Source organism: Pantherophis guttatus, chromosome 6 (assembly GCF_059756535.1).
Source record: "Pantherophis guttatus breed Tessera chromosome 6, ASM5975653v1, whole genome shotgun sequence".
Classification (NCBI taxonomy): domain Eukaryota; kingdom Metazoa; phylum Chordata; class Lepidosauria; order Squamata; family Colubridae; genus Pantherophis; species Pantherophis guttatus.
The window spans coordinates 31,523,347-31,546,172 of NC_142068.1; the positions used below are offsets into that span (position 1 = coordinate 31,523,347).

At 34.3% G+C, this 22,826-nt stretch overlaps 1 protein-coding gene and 1 long non-coding RNA gene across 2 annotated transcripts in view; one reads left to right on the forward strand and one right to left on the reverse strand.

Moving 5' to 3' along the window:
• The window catches only part of RASA2 (RAS p21 protein activator 2), a 42,862-nt gene that overhangs the window by 9,666 nt on the left and 10,370 nt on the right, over window positions 1-22,826 (reverse strand). The window contains exons 5-18 of the mRNA XM_034439326.3: window positions 20,044-20,120; window positions 18,072-18,155; window positions 15,350-15,422; window positions 14,058-14,134; window positions 12,825-12,923; window positions 12,166-12,322; window positions 10,504-10,652; window positions 9,443-9,557; window positions 8,050-8,124; window positions 6,223-6,346; window positions 5,092-5,198; window positions 2,096-2,182; window positions 1,939-2,016; window positions 1,525-1,598 (exon numbers count right to left, since the gene is read on the reverse strand). Of these exons, the coding sequence (XP_034295217.1) occupies window positions 1,525-1,598; window positions 1,939-2,016; window positions 2,096-2,182; window positions 5,092-5,198; window positions 6,223-6,346; window positions 8,050-8,124; window positions 9,443-9,557; window positions 10,504-10,652; window positions 12,166-12,322; window positions 12,825-12,923; window positions 14,058-14,134; window positions 15,350-15,422; window positions 18,072-18,155; window positions 20,044-20,120 (1,376 nt within the window). The remainder of the gene's footprint in view (window positions 1-1,524; window positions 1,599-1,938; window positions 2,017-2,095; window positions 2,183-5,091; window positions 5,199-6,222; window positions 6,347-8,049; window positions 8,125-9,442; window positions 9,558-10,503; window positions 10,653-12,165; window positions 12,323-12,824; window positions 12,924-14,057; window positions 14,135-15,349; window positions 15,423-18,071; window positions 18,156-20,043; window positions 20,121-22,826) is intronic.
• On the forward strand, window positions 7,290-19,511 carry LOC117678342 (uncharacterized). Its single transcript, XR_004595000.2, has 2 exons — window positions 7,290-7,374; window positions 19,387-19,511. It is a non-coding gene; the product is annotated as an uncharacterized LOC117678342 (long non-coding RNA).

Consider the following 22,826-nt stretch of genomic DNA (forward strand, 5'->3'; position numbering starts at 1 on the left):
GTTAGATTAATGGATTTAACTTCTGATCTTATCACAAATGGTCAGAATAAAGAAGTACTGAGGACTGATTCCCTGATTCCGCATGAAGACATACTAAACTAAATACCATGCAGTTTCTTTCCTATATTTTTTTCTTTTCCTCTTGTGCACTCTCTTGTTTCTCGCCCTCTTCTCTTTTTCTCCCCTCTCACACTGTTTTTTGTGCTTTCTATTCTTGTTGTAGGAAAGTTGACTTGTAAATACTGGGGTATGGAGTTTGATTAACATTTTATGCAAGGTTTGTACCACTCATAATGTTTTTTTAAAAATGCACAATTTTTCTACAAACCCAAAATTGTTGTGGAACTTAATTTAGGAATATTAATAAAAACTGAATATAGTAAAAAAAACCACAGGTATAAACTAGAATAGTATTTAATTGGTACAGTTACTATAATTTACTACATAAAACAAGTAATGTTTACAAAATTTGAAGATTTTTTTGGACATACAGTCTTCGACTTATGACCACAATTGAGCCCATTTCTGTTGCTAAGTGAGACATTTGTAAGTGAATTTTGCCTCATTTTATGACCTTTCTTGTGATAATTGTTAACTGAATCACTGAAGTTGTTTAGTTAGTAACACGATTGTTAAGTGAATCAGGCTTCCCCATCAACTTCACTTGTCAGAAAGTCATGATTACATGATTACATGGCCCTGGGACACTGCAACTGTCATGAATATGAGTCAGTTGCCAAGATCTGATTTTGATCATGTCACCATGAGGACGTTGCAATGGTCGCAAGTGTGAAAAATGATCGTAAGTCACTTTTTCTAGTGCCACTGTAACTTTGAACAGTTATTATATGAACTGTTGTTAAGTCGAAAACCAGCTATATTTTCCTTTATTGTAAGAAAGAACATCCTTGTATAGACAGACCCCATTTATAAATAACTTCACGGACTTCTAAACTACAGTAAAAGTCAACAAGGTAATGCCTATACCACTTCCAGATATTGTTCATGAAAGCGCTTGTGTTAACACCAACTAACACTGATGGTGTTACCTAGTTTGTATAATCAAATGTCTACAAGAAAATAACCAAGCTCAAGGAGCTCTCATTTCAACAGTGAGCTACAAATATTCTCTTAAGGCTATAATTTTTGAACTCCTTAATTATTTGTTAATTTTTATTTTCTGGCTTCATACCTCTCAACAGCATAAAACAATGGCAATTCTCACTTGAAATGTTTGCCCACACTTGATTTATAGAGATAATAAAAGAGTAGGGGACAGCAATCTTATTCTTAGGACCAAAATATTTTATATTTAGGTCAATAGGAATCCCTACAAATTTTAACCCTTGTTTCATAAAGCCTTAACACTCAGGGCAACTTTTTCAAACACATAAGTAGTTGCAAATGAAAGCCTACAATTCTGCCTGGAACTAATATAAAGTGTCATAAATCTTACATATTTGTTTGATGTATTTTTTAAAAAATCAATTACAGCCTTGCACATTGTACTTTGTATTAAGTTACCCTTCTTTTAGATGCAATGGCTCATTCATGACACTTGGTTCTTTACTTTCCGTGGAAGACACTTCATCTAAAAACTGAATATGAAGAATATATTAGAATAATAGGATTTATTTTCCCAATTTTACCCAGAATCTTAAAAATTAACAAATACTTAGAACATTAAAACACACTTATTTTTAAGTAAAATGAACATTTTAATAGTTTAAAGTTGTTCTACATTTTTCCTTTGCATTTACTATGTATTTATTTTTAAAAGATTCCTCCCAAGTATTTTACTAAAACAAGTGAAGTTTAAATGTAACATATAGAGAAGCCTGTGCTGGATATGGTAAAACTTTCTAGTTTTCCAAGAAAGCTAGAGAATTTTTTTTTTTTTTTGAGAAAATCAAATATTATGTATAAAGGAAACAATACCTTTTTGACTATTTCAATGTATTCCTCTTCTTGAAACATTTTGAAAAATTCACACATAAAGGTCTCCTTGAAGCTTGACTAAAAAGGGAAAATAGATAGAAGTAAATCTTTATAGAGAGATGCCAGTAGACTAAAGTAATTTCAGTGTGATACTTACCAGCTTGCTTTTGGATAAACTTCCCCAGCTTCCCAGTGTCTGAATTGCTTTTGAGATAAGAGTTAATGTTCTAGATGTCTGTGCATCCTATAAGAGGTATTTAAAGAAACACATTCACTATTTTATAAGTGATAGTTCAACTGGGTTGTATACATGTTGTCCTTGACTAACAACCATTCAGTGATGTTTCAAATTTACAATGGCACTGAAAAAAGTGGCTTATGACCGTTTTCCATGCTTACAAAGTCGCAGCATCTCCAGTCATATGGCCAAAATTCAGACGCTTGGCAATTGGCATGTATTTATGACAGTTGCAGTGTCCCAGGGTCATGTGATCACTTTTTGCAATCTTCTGACGAGGTAAGACAAAGGGGGAGCCAGATTCACTTAGCAACCATGTTACTAACTTAACTGCAGTGATTTACTTTATAACTGTGGCAAGAAAAGTTATAAAATGGTTAATAAATAAAAAGTTATAAAACTCACTTAACTGTCTTGCTTAACAACAGAAATCTGGGGCTCAATTGTGGTTGTCAGTCAAGAACTACCTGTAATATGACCACTGAATATGCTGTCTGGTGACAAACTATTTCAGGTAGTCCTTGACTTATAACTGTAATTGAGCCCAAACTAAGTGGGTCATTATATGACTGAACTGATTTTATGACATTTTAGTAATAGTCGTTAAAGTGAATCAGTATGGTTGTTAAGCAAATGCTTTGGTTGTTAAGTGAACCCATTGTCCGCAATGTATGTTTTTTGCCAGAAACCTCAAGTAAATGCTGGCTTCCAGAAAAGGGGGTGGGGGGGAAGAAAAGAGTTGTAAATCACAGTCACATGACCAAAGGATGCTGCAAACAACCATAAACATGGTTTATGTGATCATATGCATGTGTTCCATTTGTGTGTTGGCCAAGACAAGAACTATCTGTGCAATGAAATAGGCAGATATATCAGCATATCAAACATACATTTTCTGCAACAATACAGATTTCATGGGCATCCACACAAGCATTGTAATATTGAAACAAGAATTGTTTTTCTTCAGATATAAAGAGGTTGGTCTTAACTGCACAGCAGTCAATACAGTTACATCCAGGGTAATTTTGCCTAAAATAATAAATATTTGTTCATGTGTTTTGGAAAATTCCTCAATCTTTTGGAGAAGTTTTTCAGGTGAGAAGAAAGAACACAGAAAATAGCTTTTACCACACTATTAATTAGTGGGCAAAGAAAGCTTTAGTTCTATAAAATCTCTACAGATTTAAATTAATCCTTTAGTAATGACTACAAAATACGTTTCAATTTTACTTTAATGAAGAATAAGACCTAAGACTGAACAAGTGACAATGAATTGATAGGCAGGGTCAAAAAAAAAAAAAAAAAAAGAGAGAGAGAGAGAACGAAGTGCAATATAGTGGTTAAATGTTGAAGCGACACTGGCAAGGTCTAGGTCCACTCTGACTTATGGAAACTCACTCGGTGATTTTTGGCCATGTGCTATCTCTAAATCCAACCCATTGAGAAGGTGGTGATTGTGGGGAAAAAATAAGAGAAAAGAATACTGTATGCAATATCTTGAGCTGCTGAGTGAAAGGAGGAATAAAGTAAGTGGATATGAGAAGTGGGGTGTAGCTGAGAGAACACTGACCCAAAAATTTGGAAGAAAAATTGTGCAAATTCCACATGTACTATTTAGTGTTTTCTAAAGGAAAAAAAAAGCACCTTAGTGCCAAAATAAGCAAGAAAAATTATCACAATTTTTGCCAAATGCTTAACTTCTTGGTCCAGTGGAAGATTTCTACATAAATACATTGTAGAAATTATGCAACAAAAAGAATCATATATCAATAATCCAGGAAGGAAGAAAATAGACATCTGCCTGCAATATTACTGACTTCATTCTGTCTGCATTGTATTTCCTGTGGAAGCTTTCACAAGGATTTTGCTTAGAATAATAATATGACTCGTTTATGAACTGTACTGAGGGCTGTCTCTAAAGAGACATTATTAAGGGCGCTTGAGCAATAAAGTCAAAGTTAAATCAACTAAAAAGGTTTTTTTTAAAAAAAATAAACCAAATTATACAAACCATGATGGATTAGGATTGGTGTGTGTGTGTGTGTGTGTGTGTGTGTGTGTGTGTTTGTATCTTTGTGTTAATATTGACACCTGGCAGCCACCTGCATTAGTCCTTGCAGATCTCTTGACAAGATTTGAATGTTTGCCATTGCCTTCTTCCTAGGACTATGAGAATGATTGGCTCAAGATTACCCTGCTAGGTTCATGCCTAAATCAAAAGTTATAATTTCGTGGCTTCTAGCCTGGTGCCTTAAATCACTACACCAGACTAGCTCTTCTGTATATGTTTTCAAATTTATTACAGTTATAAACCAGCATGAATGTATTTTTAATTTTTCTTAATTTTTCTGAAAATAGGAAATACACCCCCACCAAATGTTAAGTCATTAGATTCCAACTAGTCAAACATTTAATTTGGTTTTAGTAATTTACTAGTTTCTAATGTCAAGTACTTTCAACATATGAAAGTGACCCAGAATGCTTTATTGTTTAATAACTGATCAGTGAGGTTTTTTTAAAAAAGATGTCAAGTGGTTTCCAGCAGTGGTGAAATCCTCCACAGGTTGCCACCGGTTTGCTGCCCGCGCACTGCTGTGTGCGCCAAACGCACGCTTCGCATGGAAAAAGGAACCGTTTGAAGTTAAGTAGAACAGCGAGGGGGGGAACAGCTGTGCGGCATGATTTAGATTTGCTAGAAAGCAGGATATAAGCGAATATAAATTGCGTGGCACAGCTGATCATCGGAAATACCGGTTTGGATGAACTGGTAGCTTTTTTTTTACTGAACCGGTGCGAACCGGTAGCATTTCACCCCTGGTTTCCAGGCTCCCTCAACTGCTTATGTTGTAAAATTATCTCTGAATATATCCTCCTAAGCTCACCAACTGTATGAACATAACATTATCAAAACTTACTGGATAATGATGTCGTAAATGGAAAGTATGAGGCGATACTACAGCTACAGCAAAGAAACGAAGGAACACAAAGCTGCTCACTGCAGAATACTGTACATGAGGGTCATCTGCAGAGAAAAACCATGAAATGTACAACTTAGCAGGAAATGGGTGAAATAAGATAGTGAAAAACCTTAGTAGGGTGTCAGTAGAAAAAAATGGTTACTATTCTTCTGCAAAATAGAGAAATAGCAAGTAGTGTGAAATGAAAATGAAGTTATGATGAAAGATGCATGGCCCTGTGTTATTGGGCATGTATCAGAATTGTTAACAGTTTATTTGATGTTACCTGCTAGTTATAGTAAACTAAGGATTGTGCCCCTTTCTCTTCTCTGTCACAGGTGTGAATGAAATTGTAGGTTTCCACTTCTGTATTTACTTAATAGTAGGTTCTATTGTTATGATTAATCTTAACTATGCAAAGGAAGATACTTCCAAAGATACATTTTTAAATTTGATAAGTTTCCATAAAACACAGTTAATATTAACAAAAATATGTAGTGCAATCAGTTTCCTGCCTGTTTCCTCTTACTTTAGAAATAAAGGTAGAGATGAATTTATGACTGTTACTTTCTATAGGGAAAAAATGTAAATTATTTTTCTGTAAAATAGCAGGAAGAGGCAACTTATTAAGAAATTTTAATTTATAACTCCTCAGCCTCATTCTATCACTGGATATGCAGACTGAGGCTGAGGAGTTATAAATTAAAATTTCTTAATAAGTTGCCTCTTCCTGCTATTTTACAGAAAAATAATTTACATTTTATAATAATAATAATAATAATAATAATAATAATAATAATAATAATAATAATAATAATTTACATTATATATTATAGTAGTTGTAGTCCAAAGCCACTGCTGCCTATCCCTTTAGTACAGTATTAGTGTGGAGCATAAGTATGATTGCTTGCTGTTAGCAGCAGTATATCAACAGAAGGCAGGCAGTGTCTACAACTGGTATATTAATAATTTGTATTTCCCTCTTTTTATAACTGCTATAGAACTGATTTTTGGTAACATTCTCATGGACATAGACCCTTTATTCAAGCCATAGATCATACTGTCATTTTGAGACATTGATGCACTTACTAGGAAATCTTTCAGCAGCCAAGCGCCTCAGAGAACACAACACATCACACATTAAAGTTGGGCAACTTATACTTGATTGTACAATTGTACTGAAAACTTTGTCAACATAATAACGAAGATTTTCCTGTGCAGACAAATAATTTCAGAAAGTTAAAATTTTTTATTTTAAGTGTTTACCAAGTTCATTTTATCAATGAGAAAAACCTATTCAACAAAATATGTATGCATCGTTACCATCCTATCATTTAGTGGCAGTTTTTTAAAGAACAAAATGCATACCAATAGTCTAAAAAGGGCCACCAAAAATTCTTTCTCTTTCTTTCCCACACACAGTCACTTTATCATCCTGTCCTTGGTGGTGACTGGGGCAAGGTTCTGTGATGCTATCTGGGATTCCTCCTGGTTTGTGACCTTGAAGGAAGTTAAGACATTCTATGCTGTTGTCTGCCACCTGAATCTGGGAGATTGTCAGCAGCTCTTTGTAGGGAGGGAATTCCTTGAAGTCTTGCTAAATACTGTGGGGTGCTCCCTTCTGAAAAGGCTGGTCGTGGAATCAGGGGTCTTGGCCAACTACCATCTGGTTTCCATCATTTCCTCATTGTTGTTGAGACAATGGTGATGGACCAGTTTCATAGAGCCCTAGATGAAACAATTATCTGGACCCTTTTCAGTTAGGATTAGGCCTGGACAAGGGAGAGAAAAAACATTGGTTCTCCTATTGCATGACCTGGTTTGGGACTCTAAGGAGGGATAGTGCATCTTTCCTGGTTGTCTCAGACCTTCTGTTGGCTTTGGTACTACCAACCATGGAATCTTACTGGATTGCCTATGGGGGTTGAGAACTGGAGGCATTGTTTTGCAATAGTTCCACTCCTTCCTCAGTTGTCAGTTCCAGGCGGCAGGAGCTTGACCTGATAGCCTGTGATATGTGAAGTGTCACAGGAGTTGTTCCTCTCTGCCTTGCTTCTTAACATTTACATGAAGTCAATAATGAGGTCATCTAATGGCCCAGTTGTATAATCAATATGCTGATGACATTCAACTTTACATTGCCATCTTGAGCTATAGGGGAGATGTTGCTGATATTCTCGCTTGGTTCCTAAAGACTGTTCAGTATCTGAACTAGAGAAAACAGAGTGAAACTGAACCCAAGTAAGATAAGAATTACTGTTTGTACAAGAATCTTCTGTTGATACCAGTATAGATAAGCATTTCCCACAAGAAGGCAGGTTTGCAATGGGAAAAAGGGCTTCTAAACCCATAGATCCTTCTAGAACATGGTTAGAGACTACTGTCCATATGTGGCTGGTGTGCCAACTGCAACTTGACCTCATGCAGAAAAACCTTGTATGATAACTCATGCCCTCATTTTCATGTGTGTGGATTATTGTAAACTAGTTGGAAGCTGCATTGGTCCAAAATGTGGTGGCCTGCATACCCATCAGTTCTTGGTGATGGACCCTAATGCTCCAATTTAATGGGCTCTGCATTGGCTGCTGACAGGTTTTAAGGTACAATTTAAAGTACTGGTGTGGACTATAATGATAACGTTTGATTTAAATTGTGTCAAGTATATATAAAATACTGTATTTTGTTCTACAGTTATTTTTAATTATACCCAGTAATTACAGTGAAGTTGACACAATGAAGCTGAAGATCAGAAATGCAGTAGGCAAGATCATAAGAGAAAGGAAAGGTGTTCAGATATAATATACTTTCTTGCTCCAAAAATTATTGTTGACTTTTACATTCCAGAAAATGCTTGGTTGTTAGAAGTTCCATAAATATAAACTTTTTTTAAAAAAACCACGTAACATTTTAGCATACCTTGTGCATTTCCACATTATCTCCTTCTTTCAGTTTCAGGGGATCAATTTCACAAGGTTTAGGATTCTCACATATCTGAAACAAGATTAAAATTTGCAGCACAATTATAATATACCTGTCTACTTAGAAGCGAGTTCAGTGAGATTTATTCTTAGGTTAAAATAATGAAAGTTTTATCAATTATAAAATAATATAATACAATAACTATGTTCTCTCTTGGTTCAGATATTAAAAATAGGTTGCTAACCTATAACAATGATTCTTCAAGGTACATGTGATTTTTACAATGAAAATGTTGTAGAGCAATTTGTGTGGAAAATTTTACCTATGCAGTACATGCAAAGTTGACCATTTGAAGGACTATAGGGAAAAAACTGCTTTTTTAACATGCATCACCTATATGTATAACTAGGAAACAATATGCTTTCTTGTTAAAGTGATACGGCTCTGGCTTGCAGCTAGTAATGCTAGATGATATTCAGCAAGAAAAGTCAGAATGCAGTCACAAGAACACCAGCAATCTTTGCTGAATGAGCCTAAGCTGTTCTGGGAAAATGAAGCTACACACACAATAAATGATGTTGTGTTATTTATCCCATACAATTGTATGTAGCTGCTACAATGAAAAAGGTGCCGTAACCCTTTTTGTGATAACCAGGAGTCAGAGAAATGGGAGCCAAGAACATATGGATTGCCAAGCTGTATGGAGTGAAATTATATATCCTCCCTGCCAGTACTCCAAGCCCATAATAAACATTGCATCTTTTCTATTTCCATTGTGATATGCACAAACTAATGGATATAGTAATTTCCAAAAATGTTATATTTATGTTTAATGCTACATCCTAGGATGTGTTTCCCATTTTTAAAATAGTTTTGAAATCTAATTTCCACTACACCTTGGAATTCTGACCACTGAAACAAAGTAGCAAGGATAAACATTTTTTCTGTTTGCATACTGAAAATTCAATTTCAAATCTATGTCTTGCCAAGCAGATGTATGCTACTGAAAAGGGAAGATGATGATGGATGTAAAACTATTGCACATTCAAGTCTAATATGAGGTGCTCGGCCTTTGGTAAGCTGTTCACACAATATATTAATATTGTGTGGTGAACATATTAAACAAATGGATTAAACAATTTGCAACCTAATATTTTGCAAAGTGATTGGACTTTTATGTAGCGTATTGGATTTGTCTTGCAGACTGGCATGATAAGAACTGGAATAGTTCATCTAGTCTCAAGAAAGCAATACAGACATTTTAGACCTGGCACAAAGCTGAAAACAAATGATATTTGTTGTAGTAGCATGAAATTTTAGGCAGTAGGGATTTTTCTATTATTCCCAATATATAGCATTTTAACAGCATTTTAACATACATTTATCATACCTCATCTAGAATTGGTTTTAAAGTAACTTTCAAGTAGTGCTTTCCCACTATTTTCATCATCTCATCTACACATCGAGTAGTTAAAGAGTTTCCTCTGAAGATTGTATTTACTTCTCTGTAATACAATTCAAATTAGAAATTCAAGGCTATATGCATATACACATATCCTCAAACACACATGCAGATACAAGATGACCAAAGTTCTCTGCTGCAGAGTTTCTAGCTCATATAGTCTACAACAATGCAAAATGTTAAAATATCTTTAATATTATGAATATATATCTGGATACATATTATCAATAGATACCAATGTCTTCTAGGTTGCCTTAATAGTAGGTATAATCAATATTATACAAACATTTATTAAGATACAAAAGGCATAATTTAACTGACACTTCTTCCCAAACACTCAATCAGAATAGACACTGTCTTCAAAAATGCATGTAAGGATTTCAATTTCTTTCCAGAGATACAACATCATCATATAACAGAATAAATTCTTTCATCTTTCTTTGGTTCTATATAATCTTGATATTGCTATGCCATTTCTGTTTTTTAAAATCAAATCATTAACAAATTCTAGAAAAATGAGAGAATATGCACATTTTAAAACCATTAATAAAATCAATTCATGCTCAGCTGGCCTTTGACCAGGAATGAGGAAGAAACCTTGGGCTGAATCAAACTAATCTTTAATGCAGTGTTTCATTGGTGAGGGGGCACAGCATAATTGCAAGGATTTCCTCTTTAATAAATATAAGAAAGATAAACTGTGGAAGACCTTATATATTTTTCTCCAGGATTAGAAAATCACAAGATTTCCCCAGAATTTAAAAATAGTATATGTCAAGGCTGCTGTAAATTATCTATTTTCTAACAAACTCAAGCAACTATTACATATTCATTTCAAAAGATTCAGAATCACTTAGTCCTAAGAAGCAGAAAACTTGTAATATTTACTGACAAAAATAATTTCATTGAAAATGTATGTGACAAGTTTACTCATTTATCTTTGTCATAGACATAGCTATTGGAGAGAATGGAAAAAGTCAATCACTTACTGGGTTTCCTTCAGTTCTAATTCTGCCACTGCAGTAATGAACTGCACTAATTTATGATGATGCAGCAACAACCTTACAAGTGGCAAAATACCATCATATTTATCACGACACACTTCGGCCAAAATGTAAGCAGCTGATGCAGAAATTGGCTATAAAAAGGGAGAAATGGGATGAATGTACATAATTCCTCACATTGAAACATGCAGGGAAACATTAATAAGAATAATAGTAATTTTTCAGGTAAATCTTAGCCTAAGTTAAAAAAAGCCTATGTAAAATAACAATTTTCTTCCAATTTCAAGAATTACAGTTACTTTTTTGCCACCTGATTAGAAGAAAACCTTCTATATTCTTTTTGCCTTTCATTTGACAGAAGAGCAAAAAAAATCTCAAAATTACTGTTTTATGTTCATATTTAAATTTTTAATATCAGATGGAGCACCCAACTGCCAAAGAAACTTTAAATAAAAGCAAGTTCTTTGTTTGTTCAGGCTATCCAAAACTGACAGAGCATTTCTAGCAACCAAATAAACTGTTCTCAAAATTAATCAGCAAATTAGGCCTGGGAAGGTGGTTAAGAGTACAAATTGAAATGATTTACCTTTCAAAAGTACACCTTGCCATTTGAACTCTTATTTCAAAAGAAGTAAAAAAAAAGATTTAGGGAAATTTGAAAAGGAAGAGTAGATAACAGCTTGCCTTTTAGAGGATCTTTACCCATCTTTAAGCCAACTCAAATAGAGTCCAAATTTAGTCCACTAAATTATGGCAGTATTTTTGACTTTATGACAGTATCTTTGACTATAACAGGGAATTAAATCAAAGCATTTGCCGGCAGTTTTACAGAATGCACTCTCATAATAGTTGTTATGAGTCTGGCCTCCACAAAACACTCATTTCATAGAGGGGAAAGAGGTCTGAAACAGACTTTACACGTTTATTACATATTCAATTCCATATTGAATTACATTATCAAATTTTGTATTATGTACATCAAAAGGGATAAGGGGAAGTATGAATAATATAAATATATAGCAAGTTAAAAATGCGAGTTAAATAAAATGAGATATAATTCTGTGCCAAATTCAGGAAAATTCAATGTACAAATACAGTGTAAAACCTGGACCAAGAACTGAGATGGTTCTGTTATCAGTCTCATATGTATTCTACCAGATTTTTGCTACAATAGAAGTTAAGTCTGATTCCTAGCTACATGACAGAATATTTGTTCTTGCCTAAAAAAAGGATGTATTGAATCAAATCTATACAATATGCATACTTCTCAATATTGAATAGATGAACAATAGCAGCTTTTAAAATTCTTTATAATGAGGAAAATTCTTTAAGCACACTTTTTGTAGAGAACTTTTGTATAGTTCAAGTGTTTGTTTTCTGAATGGCAAACTCTTGACATTCATTGCAAATAGCATCTAAAATTCTACCTTTTCATAGAGTATAAGAAGTTGTTTTTAAAAGTTAACCATTTTAGGGGCTGTACAATACTGTATTATACATATTGTGTTTTGAATTCTGAACAGAAATCTAATGTAAAATTTAATCTCCTTTTGAAAGGAGAACTTGTACCACTTCCCAGAAATCCGGCACAGAAGGAGTGCGCTAATGGCAGAGCATTAGCTGATTAAATTGAAAAATGGAAAATACCTCCACTTCTGATGATTTCAGAAGCAAGTCTCTAAGAGACCCATAGTACCCAGATGGAAGTACATAATCTTCAGCATAATTTATATTGAGTCTAAGGGATCCATGATCTTCACTTTTAGCAGATTTATTTCCATTATCTTTTGGCTGTAGGAGGTACCTTAAAAAGAAGAAATTATAAGGCTTAAGATATTATCTAAATGACAGGCTGAGCAAACTGTAGTTTTAAGTAATTAAGTCAGAATAAACAGAAAATGAAAAAGCAATAGGATCTTTCTCCCTTCCCTTTTGTAGTTTTGCGAATTTTTGTATTTTTGTACATATAAAACAGGGCAGTTTTATATGCAATTTTACTAAAACTTTAAATAATATTGGGATCTAGGGCTACCCTATACACATTATGTCCACATTTTGAACAGTTCTGAACTATCAATCACAATCTGACCTTTCCTGTCTTTGATTGCATTTAAGATTAACTGTTTGCTTATTTCACTGCAAACAATAATACTTAAATTTTTTTTGTTGATTTCAATGAAAATGTAGAAAAGATTCACTTGGACTAGTCAGTAAAGATAGGGAAAGTAGAAGAAGCTATGCTAGTTTAATAATGTAAACCTATTCTTCATTTTACCAATATGACAACTTTGTGCTCAGTTCCTTACCATGCTTGGAAAGTATCACTTCCTAATGCTTTGACAGGAATCTTAATTTCTCCTAGAAAAAGATCTTGCACCAAGTTGCCATTGTTCCATAAGTCAATCCTGAAAGTTAAATCTTAGTTTTAATAACTGATTTGTTAGCCGTCATAACATATTTAATTTTTAAGTGGTCATCTGATTTAAAATGATCACACAGAATAGCACACCAACTCCACATGCACAAAAGTAAGGTTATTATCTCTCATCTAATAGTTTGTCTGAGTTAAGAAGAAAAGTGTATCTTAGTTCCATAGAAAGCAATTGTGAGAATCTGCCTACTGGTACTAGTTAAATCTGAAGCGTTATCAGTAAGAAAAAAGCAATGGTGCTGAGGTATTCAAAGAAAAAAAGTATACTTTCTTCTCAGGCATTTACTATTCTTGTTTTATTTTTCTTAATCACATTTAGTCTTTATTTTGATTAAACTGTAGCACTCCAATGACACATGCATTATGTATTCTTTAAAATTACTTTTTCGCCAAGGCAATTCAAATATTCATAACTTAAAAGCATATACACACACTGTATTTGGGTTGCTGAGTCTTACCTCATCAATATTTCTGTTAAACAGCACATATATTAAGAGAAAAAAAATCCATTGTGTTGTGAGACTTGTGAAGATATTGTAGCAGGTTCTGTTGCCTCCCTAAATGTTATACCTACTGTGACATTAATTCAGATGTTCTAACTTACCCTACAGAAAATGTTTAGTTGAAGTCAGATTAAGAAATAATATATTCTTTTCTTCAAAATATTTCAATTATAATTTCCTTCTCAAAATGTATTGCATTGAGAGGTGTATATATACATTTGTCCACTTGTTTCATAGTAAGAAATGTGTAAGTCACAAGCCAGTTAAAATGTCTGAACAGTTATCTAGATGTACTTTAAAATCAATAGCACTAACCGTAATATGATTTACTTATTAGCCACAGATGCTTGTTAAACACAATTAGAATAAATGCTGTAAGTAATATGCTTTGACTTAATAAATTGCTTTTCTGAATATGCTTCAACTGCTGTTTTTGAAGGCATGTTTTTTTCAAGGCCAGATTTAAACTGAACCTTATCCCAAACTTAATTATCTCAATCATTTTCAGCAATTACAGAGCAACTTTTTAAAAAATTTTATTATAAGAAGCATTGTCTGTTTTGATTGCCATATCTAAATTAATCTTAATATGTTGAAGAATATACCTGACTTCCAGTTTCTCAATGTCTTCTTCTTCTACCTGAAATTGTGACTTCTTGGTGTAACTACTGGACCTAGTTACCTGAAAATAAAACTTACAAAATTAATTTGTTTCTCTTTTAGCAGTACCCATTTAATTCAGTCTAATAGCTATGCCTTTCTAACATTGTTTGTTACTAGAAAATTTTAAGTAAAAACACATACATCTTGAAATGTAAGGAAGAGTATTACAGTAAATATGTTTGCAATGTATCAATGATAACAGTCACTATTATAAGATAGTCAGCTCTAAAAAGCATTTTAATAATCTATATAAAACATAAGAAAACCATGCTTTGTTTTACTCAATTGAAGCTCAAGGCCCATGTTTTGATACCATGAAAAATTTAGTTAATTAACCCTTGATTTTTAAAGTGTTTTAAAAATATTCCTACAGTATTGATAGCAGTTCTTATTCTGAACTGGTACAAAGTCTTGGATTAAGTTCCCGGTTCGGATGTTAGTGAAAACAATCACAGGTAGTATTCTTCCAGGAAGAACATAATAAATTTTAAAAGAGAAAATAGAGAAGTTGCCACAAAAATGTTATTTAATGACTGTCTTGCAATTTAGTATATAAGCACCAAAAATAATCTCTCATATACCCTTTTCAACACTTTTAAAATATTCCAGAACTTTCATGTTAAAGTGAAAGGAGCTAAAAGAAGAAAAAGGCTGGTACTTATGTTTCTATATAGTAGCTATCATATCAACAGTAATAATCAACATTCATACTTTTCTATTAATAATTCTAGGCCAACATCATTATTGAAACATCCTGAGATAAAATGCTAGAATCCAATGTGTATATATATTTCCCCATTCACCGCTATGTAACTGAAACAACTTTTGGTGCTAGGTAAGGCATATAAAAACCTAGTTCTCAACTTAGGACCATTCATTTAATGATGGTTCACAGTTACAACAGCTTGGGAAAAAGTGACTTATGACCTATACTCAGATAAACATTGCAGCACCTTTGAGTCACATGGTCACAATTCAACTTCGCAATGGGCTCATTTACAACCAGTTGCAATGTCCGCAGCCGATGTGAGGGCTCAATTTTTGTCATTAGAATCTTTTTTACATATAGACTGTTCATCACAACCTTTCTCCTATTTTTTTCATGATTTTCTACCCAAGAAAATATGAAAGTACCACTGCACCCTGATCCCAAAATTTTACAAACTGATTCATAATTACCATTTAAATGGCTAACAAAAAAAGCAGTACAGAATATTGATAAAAAATTAGTTACCTCAAAATAAAATGTTTCATTAAATTGTGGATTGCTTGTTTTCTTTTTTACCTTTGTCTTCTTTTGATCGTTCCTGTTCCAACATAATACAGCATTATTATACAGGTCTTAAAATATATTATTGTAATTCATAGGATTAATCTATGTGAGTAAGCATTTATTTTTTAGTTTAAAATTAAAAGAAAGACTTTTTAAAAATTATCCAAGTACATCACTGATTCCTTGAAATTGTATAGTCCCATTAAAAATTTAAAAAATATTAAGTACTTAGGTTAATACTTGGGTGTGAAAATATATATAAACAAACTATACACAGTTTGTATTCAATACATTGAAAGATTTTGGCCATTAGGGATTTATAAACCTATTACAATTTGATTATGTGGGATACTTATTAGAAAAAAAACTAAGCACAAAATTTCAAGGAAATTTAGAATTACAGAGTTTATATAATCATTTATAAATGAAATGTTATTTATCTATTGCAGTCTGAAACAGATTAAGAATGAATTACAGAATGAATTCAGTTTTTTACGTTTACATTAGCATTTTATAAACTCTTTATCTACCTTTGCTTTCATAAATTCATATGATTTTGTACAGAGACACAATAGTCTTTTATTAGGTATTTTCTTCAAGCAGGGAATCAATGACTGAGGGGAAAGTAGAGCCAGACTAGTCTTTCTTCTCGTAACCTAAATATCAATGTGAGCAGGGAGGGAATCTTTACACGCCATACTGAATAAAGAGAAAGTAGTGCACACCACAATTTTTTGGAGGAACAACAAAGTGATTATAATGAATAAAAATATTGTAGAGACAGCAGTAAATTAGCATTCTTTAATACACAATTTTCTAGTTTAGCCAACTGCATATTCTGAATTCCACATGAATGGTGTGGATAATACTGCTGTTATGGGGATGCAACTAATGTGTGCCTTTATAGGATCTATATTCCACATTTTTTCAGAAGCTCAAATAGTGTACATATACATTTCTTCCCCAACAGAAATCCAGTATGTAAATTGGGATAAGAGCAGTGAGTTGTCCACAGACAGCATATCAGCTTCCATATCCAAAAGCAGAGTTGAGGCCAAAGTTCCCAACTCTAGACTGTAGTTTATGTCCTCCTACCAACAGTCGGTGTTGGTAGGAGGACAGAAGTTGACCCCTAGGCCCCTCGTTTGCGGAGTGCCTCAGGGCTCAGTCCTCTCTCCCCTCCTATTTAACATCTACATGAAGCCGCTGAGTGAGATCATCCGACGACACAGGGTGAGGTATCAGCAATACGCGGATGATACCCAGCTCTATATCTCTACCCCGCGTCAATTCAGTGATGCGGTGGATGTGATGTGCCGGTGCCTGGAGGCTGTGAGGGTCTGGATGGGAGTCAACAGGCTCAGACTTAACCCAAGACCGAGTGGCTGTGGGTATTGCCTCCTAAAGACTATGTCGATTGTCCATCCTTGGTTCTGGGGGTGGGGGGGGGGAACTGTCCCCCTCAGAACGGGCTTGCAATTTGGGTGTCCTCCTAGACTCACAGCTAAGATTAGAGCAACATCTGACAGCTGTGACTAGGGGGACCTTTGCACAGGTTCGCCTGGTGCACCAATTGCGACCCTACTTGGATCAGGAGGCTCTCCTCACAGTCACTCATGCCCTTGTCACCTCACGGTTAGATTATTGCAATGCGCTCTACATGGCGTTCTACATGGGGCTCCGAACACTTGAAAAGTGTTCGGAGACTACAGTTGGTCCAGAACGCAGCCACACGAGCTGTTGTGGGTGCACCTAGTTACACACACATTACACCAATTCTCCGTGAGCTGCACTGGCTCCCTATTGGTCTCTGGTCACAATTCAAGGTGTTGGTTATTACCTTTAAAGCCCTACATGGCTCAGGGCCAGGTTATCTTCGAGACCGTCTTCTGCCACATAGCTCCCAGCGACCGAAGATCCCACAGAGTTGGTCTCCTCCGGGTCCCGTCAGCTAAACAATGCCGGCTGGCGGGCCCGCGGGGGAGGGCCTTCTCTGTGGCTGCCCCAGCTCTCTGGAACCAGTTACTTCCTGAGGTCCGGACCATCCCCACCCTATTGGCCTTCCGAAAAGCGGTGATCACCTGGCTTTTCCGGCAGGCCTGGGGCCGTTGATCTCGCTCTTATGATCTGGAGAGATCCGGCCATGAATGGTGTGAATGAGTTTTTAATGTTTTTAATGTTTTTAATTTTTCAATGTTTTTTTATAATGATTTTTTAAAATGTATTGTGAGCCGCCCTGAGTCTTCGGAGAGGGGCGGCATATAAATTAAATTAAATTAAATCCATTGGCTTTACAGTGACATGGCTGGTCAAAAAAAACCCTATTATATGAGGCACAGTGCCTACAAAAAGCCAAGGAGAGTCTACAGGGACAATATTATCCCAGAGCATTATATTAAGAACTTGAAATTTAATTCAGATTATTTTTATGCATAATATGCATACTAACACTTTTTAAAAACATGCCTCTATATTGTCTTATATGGAGCATTCACCATATGCAGAACTATAATTGTTTAATCTATCATATAAAACTATTTAAAAATGTGCATTAACCCTGTATATTTTGTTAATGAGACATTTATCAACTGAAAACTGGTGCACCAATATCAACCTAATTTTGTCAGCTTATGTACATTTTAAATTGTTATCTTGGCAACTTCAATACATTTTAATTAGTTACCTTGAAGGACCGACAACAGATACTGTAGCATAAGGGTCACAATTTTGCCCATTAATAAGAGGTAGTCCATGACATTCCTTTAACCTAGAATTAAAAAAGAAAAAGAAAAAAGGAAATTACTAGTACAGCTGCAGTTCATGTAAAGTATGTCACATCTGATAAGTGAAAAATAAATTGTGCTAATCCAACTGTTAGCTGGCATTGGACATATCTTATATTCTTCACACAGGCCAGCAACCATGTTTTCAGTTTTCATTGTCTTGTCAGTAACTTTTAACAAGATCTATTAATAATTCTAAATCATTAGATTTTTTTTATATACCTCCTCCAGGTCTTGAAAGAACAAATTGGGGGTGGGATGTGATATCACTCTTTAAAAACCTGAAAGACTCACACAGCAAGACTCTCTCATTCCAGAAACCAGGCAATGTTTTAACAGGTTTATGTTACAGAAGGTAGATTCCAATTTCATTTAGAAAGAACTCTCTAGTGGTAACTGGATTTCAACAATAGCAATAATTATTCAGAGAGATGGGCTACTGCAGTAAAAAGGTTAAAATACAATAATAGTATAATAAAATGAAATAACATAACATTATTAAAACATTAAGAACAATTTAGTTTGAGAACAAAACTTCCAACCACAAGTCAGGATGGGAGTTCAACCTCTCCTAGATCTCCTCCTAAGGCTTCCTTTAAAAGGCAGGTTTTCCTGCTATGTAACAGGGCTCATCTCAAGTGGCATATTTATGTAGAACTAGTACTGCTAGAAGGAATTTATTCCTTGATATGCTTAAGAAACACAGAGAAAGAATTTATGGGAAATTTGTTGCTGGATCTTCTGAAATTCTGAGCCAATACAGATGTGGTACATATAGAATTACAAGATAATTTCTACTGGGTTAAAAATACAGTGAAAAAAGTATGTTTAACAATATGAATAAAAACCATCTGTCTCCATGAGACAAGGCATCTCCATAAACTGATGAAATCCAGTTATATCTCTGTCCCAAATGAAGTGTGTTGCAGTAGACATCCTTTTGTGATGTCTGGAGGCTGTAGGGGTCTGGATGAGGAACAGACTTCAGCTGAACCCCAATAAAATGGGCCCACCCATTGCTTCTGTATCGTCCATGTCTTTTATATTATAGATTATATGGTGTTTTTAATACTGTAGATTATATACTAATTAATGTATGGATTGTTCAAGAATAAAATAACATTTGAAATTCTGAAAAGTAAGAATTTCAGAAACCTTAAGTTACATTTTCCTTGTCAATGATCAGTTCTGAGCATGTAATCATTTATTTGATAGCTATCTGACTGATATTGGCTCAGAACCAAGGTTTTAATACCTCCTGCTATACCTGAAAGAAAAACTGCATGTACGCTTGTCAAGATCTACCATGTCATCTATCAAAATAAAATCTTGGTAATGTTTATCTTTTTGTGCCTTCCTACACATTTAAGTGTTTTGTTTACTTTTAATTAGATACAAGTTTAGATTTCCTTAAATACATAAAAAAAAAACCCTCAAATATTACTGGGTCCAGTATGCACATATCCTGTCAGTTACATGAAATTTTATAACATGCTCAAACACTGGGACCTTAAAGTTTGGGTATACAAGGCTTGCTTTAACTGTATCTTCTCTTCCTCATCCCCCAAATATGAAATTTGCAGTTGGAAAAAGTAAATGAAAACTGATAGATCTCATGTTAGATACCAGAATTCTTTCAAAAAAAAAAAAAAAAAAAAAAGATGGGAAAAGTAATGTTTTCCCAAGTTCAGAAAATTGAATTATAAGTTTTTTTGGGAATGCAGTCATTATTAAATAAAAGTAAAATTCAAAGGTATTTACATTTGGAAATTTTTCTACTTAGTTATAATGATTCAGTAATAACATTTTAATCTACTTATTTAATTTCCATAAGCAAACATTTTTTTGAAAAAAAATCATGAATAGCCTTACTGTACTACTAGCTGCTGGCATACAGATCCATTATCTGTAATCAGTTCATTTAATTTTAATTCAAGATGTACTTTTCCCTGTCGATAAAGAGGAAAAACATTGAGTTGAGAGTCTATCAAATTATACTTATTGTGTTTCCAATACTGTTCTACATATTTTCAAAATGTTTTCCAAAAGTTACCATCAGATTATAAAAACATTAGCACAAAACTGAAAGCTCTTTTCATAAAGAATAAAACCCCAAATCTTACCTATTAACATCTTCTTCTGAAAATGTTGGATTTAAATTATTATTTACTGAATAAATTCCACCAGGATGCTAAATATTAAGCAATTAATATTAACAAACAATAGATATTGCTTCTACTTCCTCTAAGGAACAATTGATAACATGGAAGCTCATGATCTATGTTAGTAAAAACTGTCGAAGAGAACGTATGGTAGAATATTAATCCTAAATGGAGAATCATGAATTCAGGTAGTTCTTGTTTAGTGACTGTCTTATTTAGCAATTGTTGATGATGGTGATGATGTAAGTTTAGAGACTTTTTCAGGTCTCTATAGCAAAGCAAAGCTGGAGTAAGACAAAAGCACAGTTGTAGTTTCACTTAGCAACTGCTTCACTTAATGACTGAGTTGCTAGTCCCAACTGTGGTTGCAAATGAGAACTACCTGTATTTATCTTTCTGGGGCTTATTTTTCTCCTGAACTGATTCATATTGCTATAGAAACTAACAGCAATAACAATAGCACAGAACAGCCCAAAAACAATAACCCACCCTACAGTAATTACAGAAAGTGTTTAATATTTCAAGATATAGATTTATGAAAATCTTTAATTTAGCCAGTGTCAGATGTGCTAAGCACACTAGAGTTATAATCTGCCATTTGACTGCTTGCCTAATGATAGTTTGAATCAACAGCCTCCAAAAACACAGTTCTGATCTAAACTTGAATTTATGACCATCGCTCCCCCCCCCCCCATCATTACATACTGGCAATTTGAGTGCTTGACAACTGGCTCACATTTATGACCATTTTCAGTGTTCCATAGTTATGTGATCATGATTTATGTTTTTTTTTCTCTTTTTTAGCAAAAAGTGGCAAAAAACACCATTAGCTAAACTGGATCACACTTAACAACTGTGTGGTACAACTTCCAACCATGATAAACATGGTCATAAAATCAGGTCCATTCACATGATGACTCAATTTATGACCACAATGACTTAAAATAGAAATTCTGGTTCCAGTTGTGGTTGTATGTTGAGTACTATCTGTATTTTCAATCTGAAAAATTGTTATCTTCCCATAAAGAAATCACTGGAAATCAATTATTTCTTAGGTGGCTTATATTTGGAATTACTTGTATAAATGCTTTTCTTCTCATTTCTTTTATACAGTATTTTACTGTATTTTCCATAATCTCCAATCAGTGGTCAGTTCTAGATGACACCAGCTTGGAAAGGTTACAATTGCTTCATATTTCTTGTGTAAAAATGGCTCTGTGCATACATTCAAGCCCTGCTGTCTTAGTCATTTTATTTTCTAGATGTACCCACCCCCAGAGAAGACAGGTTTACAATTTAAGAAGCAATAAATACTTTTTTGCTAGAGCATGTCCAGCCTCCCACACATTAAATATCTCTAATACAGGTCCTTTGACTTAAGACCAGTTCGAATTGAGACCATAATTTCCATTGTTAAGACAGTTGTTAAGCGAGTCATACTCAATTTTACAACCTTTTTTGCCATGGTGGTTAAGCAAATCGCTTGCAGTTGTTAAGTTAATAACAGTTGTTAAAGGAATCTGGCTTTCCCCACCGACTTTGCTTGTCAGAAGCTAGCTGGGAAGGTTGCAAATAGCAATCATATGACCTGCAACTGTCATAAATGCATACCGATTGCCAACCATTTGAATTTTGATCTCATGACCATGGAGATGCTGCAACAGTTGTACTATATGCGCAAGTACCGGTTTTAAGTCAGCATTGTGACTTCCAGTGCCGTTGTAACTTCGAACAGTCACTAAACAAATGTTGTAGTCAAGGACTACCTGTATTAAGTGCTTTGTTTTCAAAGATGTTTTAGTTATTCAATCTGGGAAAATTAGTAAGTAACAAGTGTTTGAAATATGTCGTTACAAAAATACTGAGCTCATGAAATCAAAATAGATCCTCAGTACGTCTTTTTTTCCTGGCATTAGTTATTTTACTGCCCTATTGGCTGATTTAGCAGAGTAGATACTAAGAAGTAATTAGGTACATCAGCTGTGCATTCTGGTAGTGGCTAAGAATGGCTTATTTATTAGCCTCGCTTTCCCAAGAGAAACACACTTTTCAAACGTGTGGCAAAAATATGTGAACCTTTGCTAGTGTGGCCCCCATGAGCAGCATTAACTGCAATTAAATATTCCAATAAATGTTAACTCAGTCTCAACATTGGCTTGGAGGAATTTTAGTCCATTCTTTTTTACAGAACAAATTCAGCTCAGGGATGTTGGTGGGCTTCCTTGCTTCAAGTCCTTCCACACCATTTCTATAGGTAAGAATTTTGATTTGACCATCCCAAAACATTAAATTCCTTCTCCATTCTTTAGGTGTACGACTTGTGTGTTCTGGATAACTGTTTTGCTGAATGACCCACTTTTTCTTTTAAACTTATAGACAGATACCTTGACATTATTGTATACAATTTTCTGGTATAATTCAGAATGTATAGTTCTATCAATGATGGCAAGCCATCCTGATTCAGAAGCAGCAAAGCAGCCCCAAACCATTATA